The 17,744-nt window shown below is 41.9% G+C and overlaps 1 protein-coding gene and 1 long non-coding RNA gene across 5 annotated transcripts; one reads left to right on the top strand and one right to left on the bottom strand.

The window, feature by feature from the left end:
* The first annotated feature begins 301 nt into the window (after positions 1–301).
* On the top strand, positions 302–1,762 carry LOC119305222. The gene is made up of 5 exons (XM_037581801.1): positions 302–607; positions 696–762; positions 954–1,179; positions 1,274–1,315; positions 1,429–1,762. The coding sequence occupies exons 1-5, from the start codon at positions 555–557 to the stop codon at positions 1,587–1,589; spliced, it is 549 nt and encodes a 182-aa protein (XP_037437698.1). The 5' UTR covers positions 302–554; the 3' UTR covers positions 1,590–1,762.
* A 7,359-nt stretch (positions 1,763–9,121) lies between these two features.
* Positions 9,122–12,461, bottom strand: LOC119307526. 4 transcript variants are annotated; one of them, XR_005149347.1, is made up of 4 exons: positions 11,806–12,451; positions 11,536–11,633; positions 10,175–11,453; positions 9,122–9,733 (listed from the first exon to the last, which is right to left on the bottom strand). It is a non-coding gene; the product is annotated as an uncharacterized LOC119307526 (long non-coding RNA). The 4 variants fall into 4 exon arrangements; XR_005149348.1 differs by lacking the exon at positions 9,122–9,733 and having other exon boundaries at positions 9,740–10,382; positions 11,371–11,453; positions 11,806–12,454; XR_005149349.1 differs by lacking the exon at positions 9,122–9,733 and having other exon boundaries at positions 9,740–11,453; positions 11,536–11,708; positions 11,806–12,461.
* Between the last annotated feature and the right edge of the window lie 5,283 nt (positions 12,462–17,744).

The raw sequence follows: 17,744 nt of genomic DNA, 5'->3' as shown, positions 1-17,744 counted from the left end.
TGAGGTTTTCTTAATTGTGCTTTTGACCATGCCAAAATCTGGTGTCAACAAAAATACCACGGCAATTTTTACTGTGAATTTGCCATGGCAATTTAATTTTTGTATGTATGATGGGAATTGCCATGTCTTGTTTCTTTTGGGTTATAAAAAAATCTAAACGGGAGTAGTATTTCTATTCAGGAAATGGGGCGGGGGAAAACAGCTTCACCGTCGGGCGATCGGTTTCTTCACCTCGTTGCTGGAGATCGACGGGGTTTGCACGAAACGCAGTATTTTTTTTCTTTCTTTCTTCTTTTTTTTTTCTTTTTTTTTGCGGTGCACCTGTCGGTTATCTCCTGCTCACGTTTGCGGCGGTATCCTGCAGAGTTACAGCCAAACCTACAAATTTGACTCGGATCGGATTGGGAGAATTTTTCGTCGCCCCGGCGGCCGCTCCATATAGTTGCAGCGATCTCATATGAAGTCCTCGAATCAAACAAGCCAAGAGAGAGGAAGCCAAGGGGCAAGGCTGGTAATCAAAGAGGGGAAAGTCAAGGCAGATTCTCAAGACATAGATGGGATCTGTATTCTCTTCCGTTGCCGCAGAGGACAGAGAGCGATCAGAAGAGTAAGTTAAATTCTTCTACAATTCCGGATTGGTATCCCTGGCCTCGCGTAATATTTTTCTTATGTATATGCGTTAATTGCAATTGCAGAGAGCGAGATGCCTCCGTCATTCACCATGCTCGTTGTGCCCTCCTCCACTACAACTCCAAGAACCCGGTACATAACTGATCCGATCATTATCTGAACAATCAAAAATCACTGAAAAATGCTTATTACATCTATTGTTGGAATCGAGTAGTACTTTTCTATTTTATTGCGGGAAAAACCTTTAACTTTTCATTGTCAAGAGACAGTAAGTTGACTAGAGGGTTAACCCAACTGTCTCCGTTCTGGCAACTAATTTTCAGGGTGCTGAGTTCGACCTTGTCAAACCTTTGATGAACATGGCCGTCATATTCAGAGGCGAGACATGGCACCACGTCAGCTTTTGGGCTCGCAGGAGGGGCGCTCCGCCTGAGACCCCCGTGCGGCAATTCTTCGGGGAGCTGCGCTACAAGTACATCTGTGGCGATGATGACAAGGCTGTCGAAATACAGGGCTGCCGAGTGGTTGTCGAGACATGCGCTATCGTCAGTAAGTCCTCCTCCGATCCTCACTAATCTCTTTTGGTACTTGGTTGCGTAACCATGATTAACTGACTTTTTGCTTCATTCTCATACTTACACAGATAAGATATCTACATTTCAGACGCAGCCACCCACCCGCAAGAGTATGTGTGTACATTCTTTTGGAGCGGCTATATATCCTTGTACAGTTATTTGAATACTGCATGTGGGTGATTTCATAACATGAATACTAACTTATCTCTTTTTCTTTTAACAGAAAAGAAACCTCGCAGGAGTGTGTGTATACTTTGCCCCCGTAGCTTTGAGATCATTCATCCCAAAAAGGGGAAATTCATTTGCGGAAAGGAAGAAGGACACGAGAAGGAGTTTATCCGGTTGAACAATATGCTTGAGAAGCCATTCACATGTACAGCCTAGCTAACCATGATCTTCAATCCATCCAAAGCACCTGTACTAACGTGTCGATGTATCATTAGCAACCAAAAAAATACCGTGATCACATTCAAACTTTGTAATTTTGTCCCTCTTTAGTGCTTCTATTCATACGCTAGTAAATATTCCGATGATAAAATAACGTTTTGTTGGAATTATTGGTTCTAGCCCATTTATTAATTCAGATCTTTTTTTCAATAATTTCTAGTAAACCCAAGAGGCCCATGTGGTCCGTTAATGCATGACAAGAGGGTGTGGAAAATTTAGTCCCATCACGTTAGTGGAGAATGGCTGTGATCAACTTAGAAGAGAAGTTGTTCCACATACAACTAAGAGTTTGAGAAGAAAGCACATACATATGTGCTCCTCCTCCGCCGCCCGCCTCGCGCGTGTATCGTGTTTCGTTGCCGCACCGCGCTAGTACCTATGCCACATGTATGTGTTGCTTCATTTTTGTGACGCAAGAAAGAAGTTGAAACGTTTGATCTACTAGTGGGAGACGAATCTGAGGGCCTGTTTGGTTCTAAATAAGTCACCAACTTATAAGTCGAAAAGTGAAAAAAGTGACTTATTTTGCCAAACGGACCCAACTTATAAGTCATAAGTTGCTCCATCCCAACTTAAAACTTATAAGTCACCCCCTTTTGCGTGGGTCCCACCACCTACATGATATGGATTGGTGTGGGAATGTGTGGTCAGGTGACTTATAAGTCAGGTGACAACCAAACAAGCGTGACTTATAAGTCACTGGTTTTAAGTCACCTGACTTATAAGTTGGTGACTTATTTGGAACCAAACAGGCCCTAAATGGACTCAGATGATTTTCTCTTCGCGTTTGTTTCTCTTCCCCATTGTCGAACGTCGACATTCCCAACGACGAGTTCTTCAATGACAATTTCATCCCCGACATCGACCACCTCCTTAGCGACATGACGAACGACACACCCGCATCTCCTTCCGCTGCTCCATATGTCATCTTATCCCCTCAGTGAGGGTTAGCGTTTGGTTTACTGATAGTAGTAATAGATATGGATATGATGCTTGTTTCTCATGATCTTGATTGCATGACTAGCTTCATCAATCTGTTGCATGGTTCGATCATCACCGCTACTATCTTAACCAAGTTTTATCTACTCTCTTTTTGGATTAAATTTAATGAGAAATTCCTCAAATATTGAACACATTCACTTAGAGACAGTTTGGTATTATGGCCCCTTCATATCATCCTTGGTGGCATGGTATCATTTTTGTTTTAACATGAGCATGATATCAATGTGTTGGTATGTTATCACCGCTACTATGTTAACCATGTTTTATCTACTCTTTTACTGGATTAAACTTAATAAGAAATTCCTCAAATATTTAACACATTCACTTGAGACAGTTTGGTACCGTGCCCCCTTGACATCATCCTTGGTGGCATGGCATCATTTTTCTTGTAACATGGGCATGATATCAATGTACTGGTATGTTCTGGAAGACGCACATAAATTAAAATTCATTAATGTTCACAGCAATTATGATATTCTTTGACTATCCTATGACTATGAGTGTTGCATGTTAGAGTTTGAAGGATCGACAAACACTAGGATCATTCTAGGAGGATTGCTACGATCGGGAGTTAATTTGGGAGTAGTCTGCAATCCACGTATTTGTAACCATCCATGGTGTATGCTGCAGATAAGCCTCACACTATATTTAATAAAGGCCGCCAATATCAGACTGACGTTGTCATGGAGGAGGCTCCCATTGATCGATCCATTCTCTAGGGGTGGATCGACCATCCAACATTTTCGTCAGCTGGGGAGGTGGACGATTGAACGAAAGATCTTGTTTCTGCACGACACTCAGTTGACCCAGAAAATTGTGAAGCACGCAGGATAGGCCCAAATAGCAGTTTTTCACAAAAAGAACACCCATTAATAAAAAATAAAAAATATCTTCTCATACAAGAAAATGCAAAGAAAACATAACTTACAACTGCCATGCTCTGAATAATTAGACATGGTTTTCTAGGCTAGGGTTTACACTTGACATGTAAACAGTACAAATCTAAGTAATTAGCCATGATTTGTACTCCTCTGTAAACTAATATAAGACTTTTTAGATCTGATCTAAAAAGTCCTATATTAGTTTACAGAGGGAGTATTAATTTTTTGACATGCATATGCAAATGCAAAAAGTAATAAACCCTTACGTCTCAGACCATGGCAACTAAAGATAGTGATTTGTCGTGACAAATAAAATATTTCTATGTACACACCTATGGCAAGAAAATTTCAATAGTCTAAATAACAAAAATGCCAAGATCTAAATAAGAAATTTTCCATCGTTAAATTTTAAAACTGCCATCGTGTAAGTATTAAAAATGACATGCTACCTACTACAACTATCATGGTCTTAATAATAGAATTGCCATCGTTTAAATAATTAAAATGTCATAGTCTATAAAATAAATATGACATGCTATCTACACTAAACTACCAAGCTACCTACACTAAAACTACCAAGGTCTAATTAATAAAATTGTCATGCCAATAATAATAAAATTAGCATATAATTAAAAAAATAAAATTGCTATCCTCTCAATTATAAAAATGCCATCCTCATAATAATAAAACTGTCACCCTCTTAATAACAAACATGTCAGGTTAATATAATAAAAATAACATGCTACCTACAAACAAGTACTATGGTCTAAATAATGAAATTGCCATGGTACCTACAAAAACAGCCATGGTGTAATTAATAAAAAAATCATGGACCAATTGGAGAAATGACATGGTCTAAACAAATAAAATTGCCATGCTACCTAAAATAAAATTGCACATGGCAAGTTAAAAAAATCTCCTCTCAAAAACATGGCAAGTTTTAAAAAAATTATCTCTATAACTTGGCAACTTTTGGTTGTATTGGCACGTTGCAAAACAAATAGGGATTTCTGTTCTTACAAAATTTCTGGGGGATTTTTTTCGGATGAATTTTCAAATGAAAAAACAAATTTTAATTTTTTTTAGCTTCAACTGAATATAAGAGTTTATCACAAAGTGTTCACAAAGACCACTTCAGCCCGAGTGGTAAGAACATCCATGGAGGTCGCGAGTTTGAGTCCCCTCTGGTGCACCTTGCTGATATATATGTTTTGGAGAGAATAAGAATGGAGTGTAGGAAGCGCGCCATTACAGGTCCCGAAAATCTACGTGGCATCGGCCGCTGGAGTCTGCCTCACGGCGAACATTCGCCAAATATCATTGGAAAAAATCCATTTTAAACCTTGAATTCATAGGGGTTCGGCGAAACGAACCCTCAAGTCGAAATCCCGGTCAATTGCACCCTGAACTATGCAATCCCGGTCTAAATCAAACCCTAGCAAAAGTCAACCGGGATTTGTCTAGCTATTGGACGAAGGAGCGGCATGTTGACCACTGTGTGTGCGCCGGTCCTTCGCGCTGGGCCAGCCCTTTTTTTTTTTTTGCTAAAAAAAGTGTCTTTATTTTTCTGTTGCACGCACAGGCGTGAAACGTTAACTCAGTATTTGCAACAACAAATGCGCTGGTACAACCAGCTGAGCGAGCGACCGAATGCGTTCATATGGCAACACAAAACAATAAGGGCCTGCTCGGTTCAAGGGAAAGGAAAGTGTAGGCACGAGAAAGGGAAGGAGGTACAAAACATCGGAAAGAAAATTAATGTATGTGCATGCAGAGTTGCCCTTCGGAACAGAGGAAGGGAATCACACGAAATCAGCTGACGTGCGTTCCAAAGAGTGATGTTTAAATGCAAAAAGAGGAGGAAAGTGGGGCCAAACTGTGCACAGAACAACCACACATGTGTGCACATGAAAGTTTTTTAAAATTCACAAACAATTTTGAAACAGAAACATTTTTCAAACTCCTGATTTTTTATTGAAAACACAAACATTTATAGAATTTTATGAAATACAGGAATATTTTTTGAAACTCCAGAACAAAATTAGAACAGACAAACATTTTTAAAATTTGTGAAGAATTTTTGAAACGGAACCAATTTTTAAAATCACAAACATTTCTTTAAAAATTTGTCAATAATATGGGACAAAAACATTCTGAACAATATTTTAATCTGGTTCATGAACAACTTTATATTATTTTGAAAATCTGGTTCACGGTTCTTATTTGTGCGCTTATTTTTTGCAAATATGCAACTTCACAAATTAATGAAAAAATGAAAGAGGTGCGTGGAAAATAATTCGAACTCGCGGAAAATATATGATATTATTTTTGAAAAAAATATGAATAGATGAACATTTTTGTAGTATATGCTGAACATTTTCCGAATAAGTATTCAACAATTGTGTGTTATACCAGTTTTTATTTTTGAAATTCTAGTTCACAAGTTTCTTTTTTTTTTCATTTGTCATTTCCTACTAAGATGGCCACTGGTTTTTTCGATCAAACAGCACCAGCAGGCTGGGCGCTAACTTTTTTGTTTTTTAACGAAAAAAATTATACGGGACAGCCCAGCAGGGAGCAGGGTGTAGCGCTCTTGGTGAATTTTTGTTTCTTAACAGAAAAAAATTAAAGCGGGCTGGCCCAGCAGGGAGCTGGTGTGCACCCTCTGCGAAATGTTCCAATCCCGGCCATCCAAATGACCCGAAGGTTCGATTTAGACCGGGATTGCATGGTTCAGGGTGCAATCGACCGGGATTTCGACTTGAGGGTTCGTTTCGTCGAACCCATCCGAATTCAGGGTTTAAAATGGACTTTTTCCGATATCATTTCGTTATTAAAAAGCAGCAAACGCCCCTGAATTCGGACACCGACTCCTATCTGAAACGTTATGCCCCACGGTCCAGCCGGCCTTATATGAACGGCCCGAGCGCCTCGTCTCCAACAGAACGATTGATCCATCCGATCCCACAGACGGAATCCTCCGCCGCCGCCTTGCCGGCCTTGCCGTATCGCATGGCCAACTCCTTTCCGCCGGCCGATGGCCAGTCCGACCAGGTTCCCATGCATCTCCCGTCCCTCTCTTAATCTTTTTTCTGTTCTGGTCCACGCGCGGACGCACGGCTGCGAACCCACAAGCATGTTTTGATATGAACGTCCATTCTAACTTAATCTTGGCTGTGGCTGGGTTGCAGCATGAGTGGACTCCGGTCGTTTTAGAGTGTAAACACATCGGGAAACCAGACGGTACTCCGCTCCAACTTCATCTTCACTGCAGGCCAAATCGTCCAAGAACTAATGCTCATCAACAACACGAACAAACACCACCACCACCACCACCACCGACCGGCCTTGGGTGCCTCCCGAAGCCGAAGCGACCAAGGTGGTACGCCTGACCAAGATGCTCTCGCCGGACGATCGCCTAGACGACAAGTTCGAAGACCTGGTGGAGGATGCCAGAGAAGAAGCGCGCAAATTCAGTAACCTTGTGAAGGTCGTGATCCCGCGGCCCAGCTCCGGCAGTAATCCGGCGGTTGCTGGAGTCGGGAAGGCGTTTCTGGAGTACGCGTGCCTCGACAGCTCGTCCCATTGCAGGAGGAGTATGGATCGTAGGTGGTTTGCTGGGAGGCGAATTGCTGCTGGGTTCTACCCTGAGGACATGTTTGCTGCTGGAGACTACGGCTGTGACGTAGACTGCCCCGAAGATGATGGATAATGTATTTGGTAGTTAATTAATCTCTTATTTCTAGTGGTAGCGCTCCTTCGGCTTGGAGATGGACTGGCATAGGTGGTGGTCGTTATTTGGCGTCATGGTGGCGTCGATGGCGGAGGAACCTGCCAAGGTTGGTACCTCAATCTGCTCTGAAGATGGACAAGTGGAAGATGGTGGTGACGACACATGTGAGTGCGTCGGATCTTGTGAAGCAATTTATGTGTCTTTCAAAAAATTAATCTCTTATTTCTAGTGCAAGCATGGATCTTGTGTAGCAATTTATGTGTCTTTCAAACATTATACTACAGTTTTATTAATACCTCATCGTGGAAATTATGTTTGACTAGTACAAATGCCCGTGCGTTGCACCGGGCGAAAAAGGGAGCACAACCTGCTTCATGTGCCATTGTGGACCATCTTTACATCCAATTTTAATAAACACCGATGATAAGGTTAAACATGAAAACTTTCTTACTATTAATAAAAGTTAAATTTTTCATTAAAATTGGAACACTTTTTTGAATAGTTATGTTTTATGAAATTCAAACATTTCTCAAAAAATAACATTCTTTTGAACACATTTTGTTTTTGTTGTACATTTCTAAATGGAAATGTTTTTAGTAAAAATGGAATTTTTTAGGGAATTTTGAATCTTTTTTAAAAAGTGCAAACATATTTTTTTCAAACAAAAATAGTGTGAACATATGTAAAACTGTGAACATTTTTAAACTATATTTACTGTGTTAGGTTTTTTTGCAGATAGTTTTTTTAGAGCATTTTTAGGGAATTTTACAAATAGCTGGTTGTTTGGTTGGGAAGAGTATTTTCTCTCTTTTTTTTCAAGTATTTTGGCTTGCCCAAAACAAAGCACTTCTCAGCAGCCAGACACTCAGCCTCGTCACAATCATACGCACTCTGCTCCTCCATGACAAATCGATATTGCGCCGCCTCCGTCCGCATCACCACCTTCTCCTCCTGCAGATTGGTGATCATGGCCATGGCCTGGGCGGCCGCCACCGCCAACGTGATCCGCTCCTCCTCCAGCTCCTTCCACACGAGCGCCATGGACTTGCGGTCCAGCTCCACCCGCCACTTTAGCTCATCAACCGTGCTAGTCTTCAGCCTCAGTAAGCATGCTGCCGTCGGAGACGCCCAAGTAGTCCCGTTGCAGGGAGAGCGCCCTGGTGCTTTAGAAATAAGCAATCATCTATGATACACAGATTAACTGGTTTCATGTTTGTTATCCTACTCCATTGGCAAAATTGTTCTCTGTTTTTGGTAAGGTGGCATTTGAACTAAAATGGTATACTTCACAACAAATTGAATGTGACTGGTATTTAATCTATCCCCAAGAACCGCACCTTACAGGAAGAAAATCTCACTAAACCCTAACATACATTGGTACAGCAACTGAAGGACCATGTTTCTATCACTTGATAATCCAAAAAACAACTAATTTCAGACTGTCTGAGATTCTTGTTGTCAGACTGTAAAAAGCCCCCCAACTCAACACAGACCAAGAATTAAAGTATAGAAGGAACATAATGGCTGACAAATTAACCGCAATAGTTCTCGGTTCATCGAGAGAACGACTTTTGTTTCTAAGCTAAGAAGGTTTAGTTAGATTCATCTTCTCAATCGAGAGAATGTGCTCTAGTCAAACAGCTAAGGGAATGGTGACCAGATAATTGGTTAAGATTTAGAAATCGAGGCAACGGCGCATTCAGGCCAGATTTAGTAAATTGATGAATGACAGTACACTTTCTTTAATTTGCACCATCCAACACTAAACGAAACAAATCAAATAGATCTAAAATTGGGTTGTGACTTGTGATCATCAATCAATAGGAGCAGAGTACAGTGCAGATCTACCAATGTATTTAGGTGCCACCGGAAACACAACTGTTCATAATGATTTACCACAAACTTGAACAACCAAAAGCAGAGACCCTGATTCAATTTGTTTGGGTGTGCTCAAAAGCAGGGTTGCTGCCCCGTAATAATCCAAAAACACTAAAGTCTAAACCCCGAATCATTGGACTACTTGTGAACAAATTAGTCAAGGAGCCCTTCATTCAAATTCAGGGTTTAATTAACTGATTAGTTAAGATCAAGTGTCAACTGGTTCACCAATTCTGTTATTCCCGGGAATGTTGATCCAGTGAGGCTATTCTGGCTTGCATCAAGGTGCTAGAGCTTAGACTGGTTACCAAAAGCTGCCGGTCTCAACCTATTTCATGTGTTCATGTGATGGTCCAGGATCTGCTCGACTCATTGACCCTACTTGTTTACAGCCAACGAAACCTCAGATACATGTCTAAAGCTCATTAGGGCTGACAGCCATCACACATGTCATGTTCACCTGTTCAGAGGAAATGGAAGTTTGCTCCACCAAGTAAACAACCTTGACAAAAGATAAAGTTACCAGAAGTCCTTTCATAATCATTTTGCACAAACATAAGCCACCTATATTGGAGAACAAAGTTAACCTGCAACCAACAAAATGCTCAGATTACTTCATAAAGACATATCAATTTTTACTATGACGAAACCTTCAAGGCAAGACTACTGCAGAACCTACCACTAAGTCGAACTATATATTTTTTACGGTTGCTAGGCATACTCACGACTTCACAAATAATAATAATCCAAAAAAAAGTTGAATCCTTCATTTTTAAAATTTGAGCATTGGTGCATATCCACTGTATGGATTAGTCAGATTATCAGGCTCGGTCAGTATATTAGTAATTTTGTCACATATACACTGTTTGTTGAACCAATTCCAATAATAATCAATAGACATGCATATCTCTGGAAAAAAGGAACACGCATGCATACAGTGGAAGTGTCTCAAGGGCCAAACTATTCTGGAAACTATCATAGCAGACATCATCTTTTTCTAAATCTCGACTAAACGGTGATGCACGCACACTTATCTTGGCTTGACCACCTGCACAATCAGATCTTACTACTGGACATTGGTATTGTCTGATGCTTCCCATCGAACATCAGGCAATTTGAGATTTACCATTGCCCTAGGGACTTGACATCCCAGCTATCTTGCTCTGGCAGCTTAGTGGTACCTGACCAAAATGCTTGGTGCTTGTTCTGGAAGTTGTTCCAAATCTGTGCAGCTCCCTAGGCAGACTCATAGAAGGTTGAACAATGTTTTGTTAATCAGTTGCAGCATACGTACACTTAAAATATGCATAAAACAAAATCTACCTCCTTAGGTGCATCCTTTTATGATTCTTGGCAGTTAGGTGAACATAAAGATAATAAGAAACATAAGAAATTGGCTTTTAAAACTTGCATTGCAGTATGCAAGAAATTGATGATACTGTCCCCAAGTGGTCTAGGATAACCCGGTGATCAAAAATACACTAAGTGATTATGTAGAGAATTATAGATTCGCCAAATTCTTAAATCAGTATTTTAATCAAGCAATGTCTGTTAATTTGGAACTATTTAGTATTGTTGATCGTTCATAAGTCTATTCAGTTACAGAAGGTTCTCAATCCGATTAGCCATCCCTCTTTCATTCAATTAGGTTCAGCAAATTCCTTTTATTACCTTGACAATGCCCACTGCTGGACAGAGTTAATATTTGTGGCAAGAAATCTCTCTGTTAAAAATGGTCCAAATTTATCTATATGTATTATGTATGCCCCCAACAATAGAAAAAAAATCTGGTGCTCTTCCTCTCTAGCAAATCTTCGCCAGTGACAGGGATATGCCAAATTGCCAATGACCTTTCTCTGATTTCTGAGTTTCAGAGGTAAAGGGTAACAATTAGAAAGTCAACAAAGGGCTAGATGAATCTGATTGAAGAACTAAAAACAACAGAATATCTTGCTGTGCATAAATCATCAATTATATGTCCAATTAGTACTGTCCAGTTAAAGGTCGAAGCTAGAATCATAGATCTTACAACTGTACTCCGAAAAGAACCATTCAACATCAGACTTTTATCATTGCTAAACGTCAGTATCTCATATCATACAGTGCTAATCCTCCTAGATTAAGATTATACCAAATTAGTCAACGAATAAAATTACTACAATTTGGAGCTTCAAGTAAAGCAAACAGTTAACTTAATTCTCTAGTCGACGGGCTATGTTGTTACCTGAAGAATCATCCTCCCCCTGCTGTTAGTTCAGCACCTTGGTCCCTCGTTCTTGGAGCAGCATCCGATCCCAAATCTCCAACCTGGTAGCCAATTCTGGTCAACAAATAGTAGCATAGGATACTTCTACAACTAAGTTAAAATCAAACAAGAAGACATGCTTACTGCCATGTTGGCGTATATGACACTGGAACCACTCATGCGAGCATTGTCTAGATGTATCTCTTTGGGTTTAAAACTGTGAATTTCAGAGATGCGCTTCTCTGAAAGCATAAAGATGCCATCTCAGACTCAACACTTGGGCCAACAAATCATACAGTTCGGTGCAAGTATTTGTACTGCTTTCATGTGCAAATCCAAGTGAGAGTGGTATATTGGTAACCCATATCTGAGATGAAAACGGGGAAACAGAAGTGTGATTTTAGAGGTGAATACCTTATCCTCCAGCTCATGGTCAGATGCGTGTTAGGCGGCAGCATCCTGCTCCGAGGTCGTGGCTCCTCTTCCACCTTCCTCTGCTGCCCGTTGCTAGATGGAACAGGGAGTGCCGCATCTGTCGTGCGACAGATCGATTGACCCGACTCCCGCCTCTTCCTCGATCTCTTTACTGCGTGGCCAGCAAGACGGTGACGTGCAAGAGAGAAGGAGTTGTGGAAGAAAGAAAGGAGACGCAGAGGAGGCATGCGGCGCCCGAGCGCAGCGCCGCCTCCCTCCATCGCCCCCTGCAAGCTTGCGCCGCTGTGGTCCGTGCCCTGGCCGACTCTCCATTTTCTCCTCTTTCATCTCCCCGTGCGCCTCCTGCCTCGCTGCCGCCGCCTGATGCGGAGCCCGAGCACAGGTCCGCCTCGACGCCTCGACGCCTCGCTGCTGCATCCTCGGAGCGCAGCGCCGCCTCCCCGCTTCGATGTCGCCGCCTGATGCGGCGCCCGAGGGCACCGCCACCTCGACGCCTCGCTGCTGCATCCCTGGAGCGCAGCGCCGCCTCCCCACCTCGCTGCCGCCTCCTGATGCGGCGCCCGAGCGCACCGCCGCCTCCCCGAGCGCCGTCTCCCGCGAGCCCACCGCCGCCCCGCCGTGCTGGAAAAGGGATAAGATAGAAGACAGGGTCGCGGGCTGAATTCTTGGAAATGTAGGGCTTTTTTTATAAAAATGAATCGTTTTTTCAGATCCACTTACATAGGGACGGCGGGTTGAATTCTCATAAATAGAGGGTTTTTTTAGCAAAATTGCTGACGACGTACGACCAGAAGCATTAACTACTTTATTAGTAAGGGAAGATTGGAATTGATCAAAGGTTTGCATTCATTCGTTGTACTTGAGGAATTAAATTAAACTCATGGTGCTGGTCACAGTTATACTGGAACAAATCATGTTCTTATACTGTTACACATGTTAGAATATTCCCGGGAACTGTATAAACTGGGGAAGCTGGGCTATGCGTAGGATCCAGCTCTACATATTGAAAAAGCCTACATGTTTAAATATGTATTGATACAGTTTAAACATGGCGTATGACTCACACATACGTGCGAAGGGATAAGAAGGAATTTCACTCGGAAACTAGTCGGTTATGATCGTGGTTGCTTAATTCGATTAGGAGTCTAACTGAATTATATCTAGATACATATTTGAATTTTCAGGAAACTGAGTATAAATATGTCTCTACCCTCTAACCTCATATACGCATTGTGAGCCGCACCACGGACTTGGTGGAGGAATTAGAGGGTAGACAAAACATACTCATGCTATGTTATTTTCAACATCTTGATCTGAAAGCACATTATACGAATGTTCCGTGTGTTATATGTAATTCAAACTAGGAAGTTCGAAGAAGAAGAAGAAGAACAAGAAGAAATTGAATGATATTATATGATTATTTTCAGGTTAGCTTGGCAGATTCACGGTGCAAGTTAAAAAATAACTTGTGGCAGATTATCTGTTTACAATAAAATCTTGTTTTTCGCTGGCAGAACTTGAGTTTCCATCCGTGATAGGTCACACTAATGTTATCTCTAAGGATGCCTTGATTCAAAAGAATTTTATCATTTGTGGGGGATTTGAATTCTTAGTAATTTTCCCCAAAACATTTCTCATTTGATTCGCATCATTGTAATCCTAAGGAACATTTTCTTACAATTCATTTGCACCCCAGGAAAAAAACATTCTATCAACTCAAAACTGTTTTCAGAATTCCTTTGTTTTCTCTATGCTATGAAATACTCTTTAAACCAGGATTAATCTTATACTAGGATTCAAGAGGATGTGGCACTCTAGTTGTACAAGGCCTCTTTGAAAAACATGCTACTATGGTTCCTCTGACAGCCACCGGTTCCTGTCGCCTCCAGGTGCCTTCGGCACCATGGAGGAGGGGGGGCCCAGTTGTAGTCTTCGGTCACCCTAACTTCAGTTAGGGTCAAGTTCATGTATCTCGCTAGTGGTGATACGATGGTGTCATCGACGGCCAGGAATAAATTATCCCCGTCCTATCTATGTTCCGGCGATGTTGTTTGGCATTGGCGGAGGGCGTGTGGAGTTTCAGCCAAGGACAGATATTGGACCTCATTTATGTCTTTGTTTTGTGTAGGTGATCGACAATAGGGGTGATATCGCAGCGTGTCTTTTTACTTGGGTCCCAATGAAGGCTCAGCAAGATGGGCTGGAAGTGGGGAACTTTTGTGAGGTTTCTATCCCCCTCCTCTGTCTTGTCGGAGTTGGGATAATCTTCTGGTCCTTCTTAGCGCCAGCTTCTCCGGGATGGCGATCTTTCCAGATCATATCGGTGTCTTCTGGTCTACATCGACGACTTCTCGGCCACTACTTCTCCAAGCACCTAGCTTTCCACAAAGTTGCTACGCTCAGATTGATACCTAGAAGTGGCAACGAGTTTTGCTCACGGCGCGCCGCCGGTGGATGCAGAAGGAAGATGATGTTTCTTTCTTCAAGGACTTGCTTTTTATTTCTTTTTTCTGTAAGGTGCTTCTTATACGGGCTCGTTTTACTAATATATGGCCTTCAGCCTTTTTTGCAAAAAAATGCTATTAGATGTACGAATTAGGTCAAGTTCTCCTTTACTTGTTAGTTTCTGTTGATTATGGCTATTCCATAGCACTAGTGCTATTTGTTGTGTAGTTCAGATTTCTCAGTTCTATATCCTAGAATATTTTAGCCTGGCTTAGCTATTGAAAATTAAATTTTGGTATAACGTTAGCACAAAAGTGAGTAACAAGTTGAGGTGGGAACACTCAAACTATAACTTTTGAAGTCATAGCTTTTGCTGATCACTTTGTTTACTTTACATGTTTACTAGCAAAAGAGCCCGTGCGTTGCAATGGGAGAAAAAATAACACACACTCTTAACCCAATAACCATAATATGTCCATGCCCTTTATTTTAGCGAGGCATCATTTTTGTGTTGCCGCTTATCCTCCTTCTCACCTTCAGTGGCCTCAGTGTTCACACAAACCAAAGTGTGTTTGAATGTTGTTTTTCCCCTGCTAGTTTGTTCAGAGGTGCTCATGTGTGGTTATCGATGTTTTCTTTCGTCTCTTTATGATTTTAGTGGTTGTTTATTTGCAATCCAGATCGTCGCGGTATGAAAGAAAAACGGACGTGCCCTATAGGTTACAAGTTTGCTTTTAAAATAATATTTTAAAATATTTAATAGGTAAAAATAACATCATATTCAAATTCTACATATTTTTCTATTCAAATTTCATATATAACATGTTAAAATCAGAGTTACGGTTTAATAGATATGGATAATTAAGAAAAATATTTGTTTGACTTAAATATCTTCCAAAAATGTTTTAAAAATATTTAACAAACAAAATAACATCATATTCAGATTCTACACATTTTTCTAATCAATTTTCATATATAACATGTTAAAATCGGAGTTACGGTTTAAAAGATATGGATAATTTAGAAAAAACATGTGTTTGACTTATATATGATCGGCGGGTGAATTATCTAATACGTCAGGGGGGTTTCCGTAAAAATCTAAAATAACGGTTCGGTTTGACTTAAGTGTGTACTGCGAGTTAATTCATAGAAAACATAGGGGGTTTCTGCAAAAGTGCGTGACGGACGGCCGAAACCCAATTTGCTTTATTATTAGGTAGAGATTAAGCATATCATCATGGACATAACACTAAAAGATATTTGACATAAAAAGATCATGCCATGGATCAAGAATTATGTTGGAAACTGTGTACGGTTACAAAAGCAATCATCCGAAGTACTGGACTCTAAATAGAGTTGTAGTTTGATAGCAAATTAATTACATACTCTATATTATTAGACCATCGAAGCAAGAAGGGATTTGTTCTGGTGTAGTCTGACTCTTCGACTGCCTCTCCTGTCTCTCTGGGTCAAGTTCGGATCGTTCGGCTTATGGTCATTTAGTTGCTCAGATTAAGTCTTTAATGATCGGTAGAGAGTTTATTCCACATAAGCTAAATAGAACTCAAAACAGAATTGCAGAATGTCTGGCAAGGTATAGAGCAAATAGCCAAAATACCACTAGTGAAAACCGAACATGCCAAAATGCCACTAGTGAAAACCGACTTGCCAAAATAACACTCAATACAGCTTTTTGTAGCCAAAATGCCACTAGTTGTTAACTGGGTCTAACATCATCCAAAAAGGACATATGTGCCCTTACCTCTTCACGTGTTACACTTACAACTTAGTAGCAAGTATGACAATAATTCAGCACATTTGGACAGCATTTCAACACACTTGGACAACATTTCAGCACACTTTATGAGCATATGAGCACACTTATCAGCATTTCAGCATATTTTGACAGCATTTCAACACACTTCCACAACAAACCAACAGATTTCCAAAACATTTCAGCACACTTTGACAGCAAAATATACATCATTTCAGCACAATTGGGCTACATTTCAGCAGGCATTCTGACTTCATTTCAAGTCATTTTGAACATCTACTTCTACTCTGAATTCGTCCATCAAATCAACTCTGAAACACAAAGACAACAAATTCTAAAATTTGCTGCACTTGCAATGATAGATACTAGAGAAATTGGTTGAAAAAATTCATACTTTTGTTGAAGAGCCTGTCGAGGTCGAGGTCAATGTGGGCAAGCCGGTCTGGCGTCGGTGAGAACTGGAGGCGCCGGGACGAGCCGGTCCGGTTCACTGCAAGGGATGCGGGGAAGAGCCGGTCCGGTTCACTGCAGGGGATGCGGGGAAGAGCCGGTCCGGAAGCGACGCTCCTGGCCTTGGCGGACGGAGGAGGGAGAGGGTCGGACGGGCGGCGCCGGGCGGAGGAGGGAGACGGTCGGGCGACCGGGCGGGCGGAGTAGGGCGACGGGCGGGTGGCCGGGCGGAGGAGGGAGACGGGCGGACGGAGGAGGGAGACAGGCGGAGCGCGGCGGAGCAAGGTCAACGGGCGGCGGAGCAAGGTCAGATGGGGAGGGGGAGCGGCAGGGAGGCGCCGGCGTGGGCTGCTTCCGCGCGCCGCCATGGTTTGTTTGGCTTCTCCTGTGCGTGCGGGAGAGATTGGGAGAGGAGAGGTTGAGTTAGGGAAGCAGGGGCAAGATTGGAATAACAAAAAAACTGACAAGTCACTAACGGGTTGACTCACAGAATTTCTTTGACATCTAACGGCAGTGTCATTTTGGCCTCAAAATTTGAGTGAGTAGTGTTATTTTGGCAAGTTGGTTTTCACTAGTGGCATTTTGGCATGTTCGGTTTTCACTAGTGGTATTTTGGCTATTTGCTCCAAGGTATAGTCGTTCAGAGCAGGCCACAATAGTGGCTCGAAAGTCATCCCCCATGTATTGAGGAGGTCTTGCCACTAGATTGTAATTCAATTATTATGAAATAAACTATTGAACCTGCAAAAGAAGAAGGGATTTATAAGTTCATGCAGTGTTCACCAATGAGAATCTTCCCCTCTCTCATCAATGTAGACTATGAGTGAATTCGGCCTCATGCCATGGACTCCGGCCGCCATTATTCCTCCCTCATCCGCCGATGTTGTCGACCGGATGGGGAGGAAGAGGGTGTGCCCATGTGTAATAGTAGGTTTTACTTTAATCTGCTTTTCCTGTCAAACAAAGAGGTGGTCAGATCTAGATCCACCCTGATTTTTCCTCAACCTCCTCTCCCTCTCATTCATGGCGATGTAGGCGAGATAGAGGGTCAGAGAGGCTTATTACACTCCTATGCTAGCACCTCTTAGCCAGATACGTGAGGACGAGCCGTTACTGCCGGCATCGCCCTCACTACTCTGACGAGTCGGGGAGATGGTCAGGCTGGAGGCCCTAAGCGACCTTGATCTGGAAGAGCTTCAGTTGTCTCTCCCCCTCCTCTCTTCTCGTCATCTCGGTGGTGCAAGGACCG

Source organism: Triticum dicoccoides, chromosome 5B (genome assembly GCF_002162155.2).
Source record: "Triticum dicoccoides isolate Atlit2015 ecotype Zavitan chromosome 5B, WEW_v2.0, whole genome shotgun sequence".
Classification (NCBI taxonomy): domain Eukaryota; kingdom Viridiplantae; phylum Streptophyta; class Magnoliopsida; order Poales; family Poaceae; genus Triticum; species Triticum dicoccoides.
The sequence above is the reverse complement of the archived record's forward strand: the minus strand, read 5'-3'. Positions and strand labels throughout refer to the sequence as shown.

Bases quoted from the DNA above. Each gene is read 5' to 3' on its own strand.
- LOC119305222 (XM_037581801.1), top strand. From the start codon at position 555: ATGGGATCTGTATTCTCTTCCGTTGCCGCAGAGGACAGAGAGCGATCA. The intron at 608-695 runs GTAAGTTAAATT...TTGCAATTGCAG, and splicing joins GACAGAGAGCGATCAGAAGA to AGAGCGAGATGCCTCCGTCA. The intron at 763-953 runs GTACATAACTGA...ACTAATTTTCAG, and splicing joins ACTACAACTCCAAGAACCCG to GGTGCTGAGTTCGACCTTGT.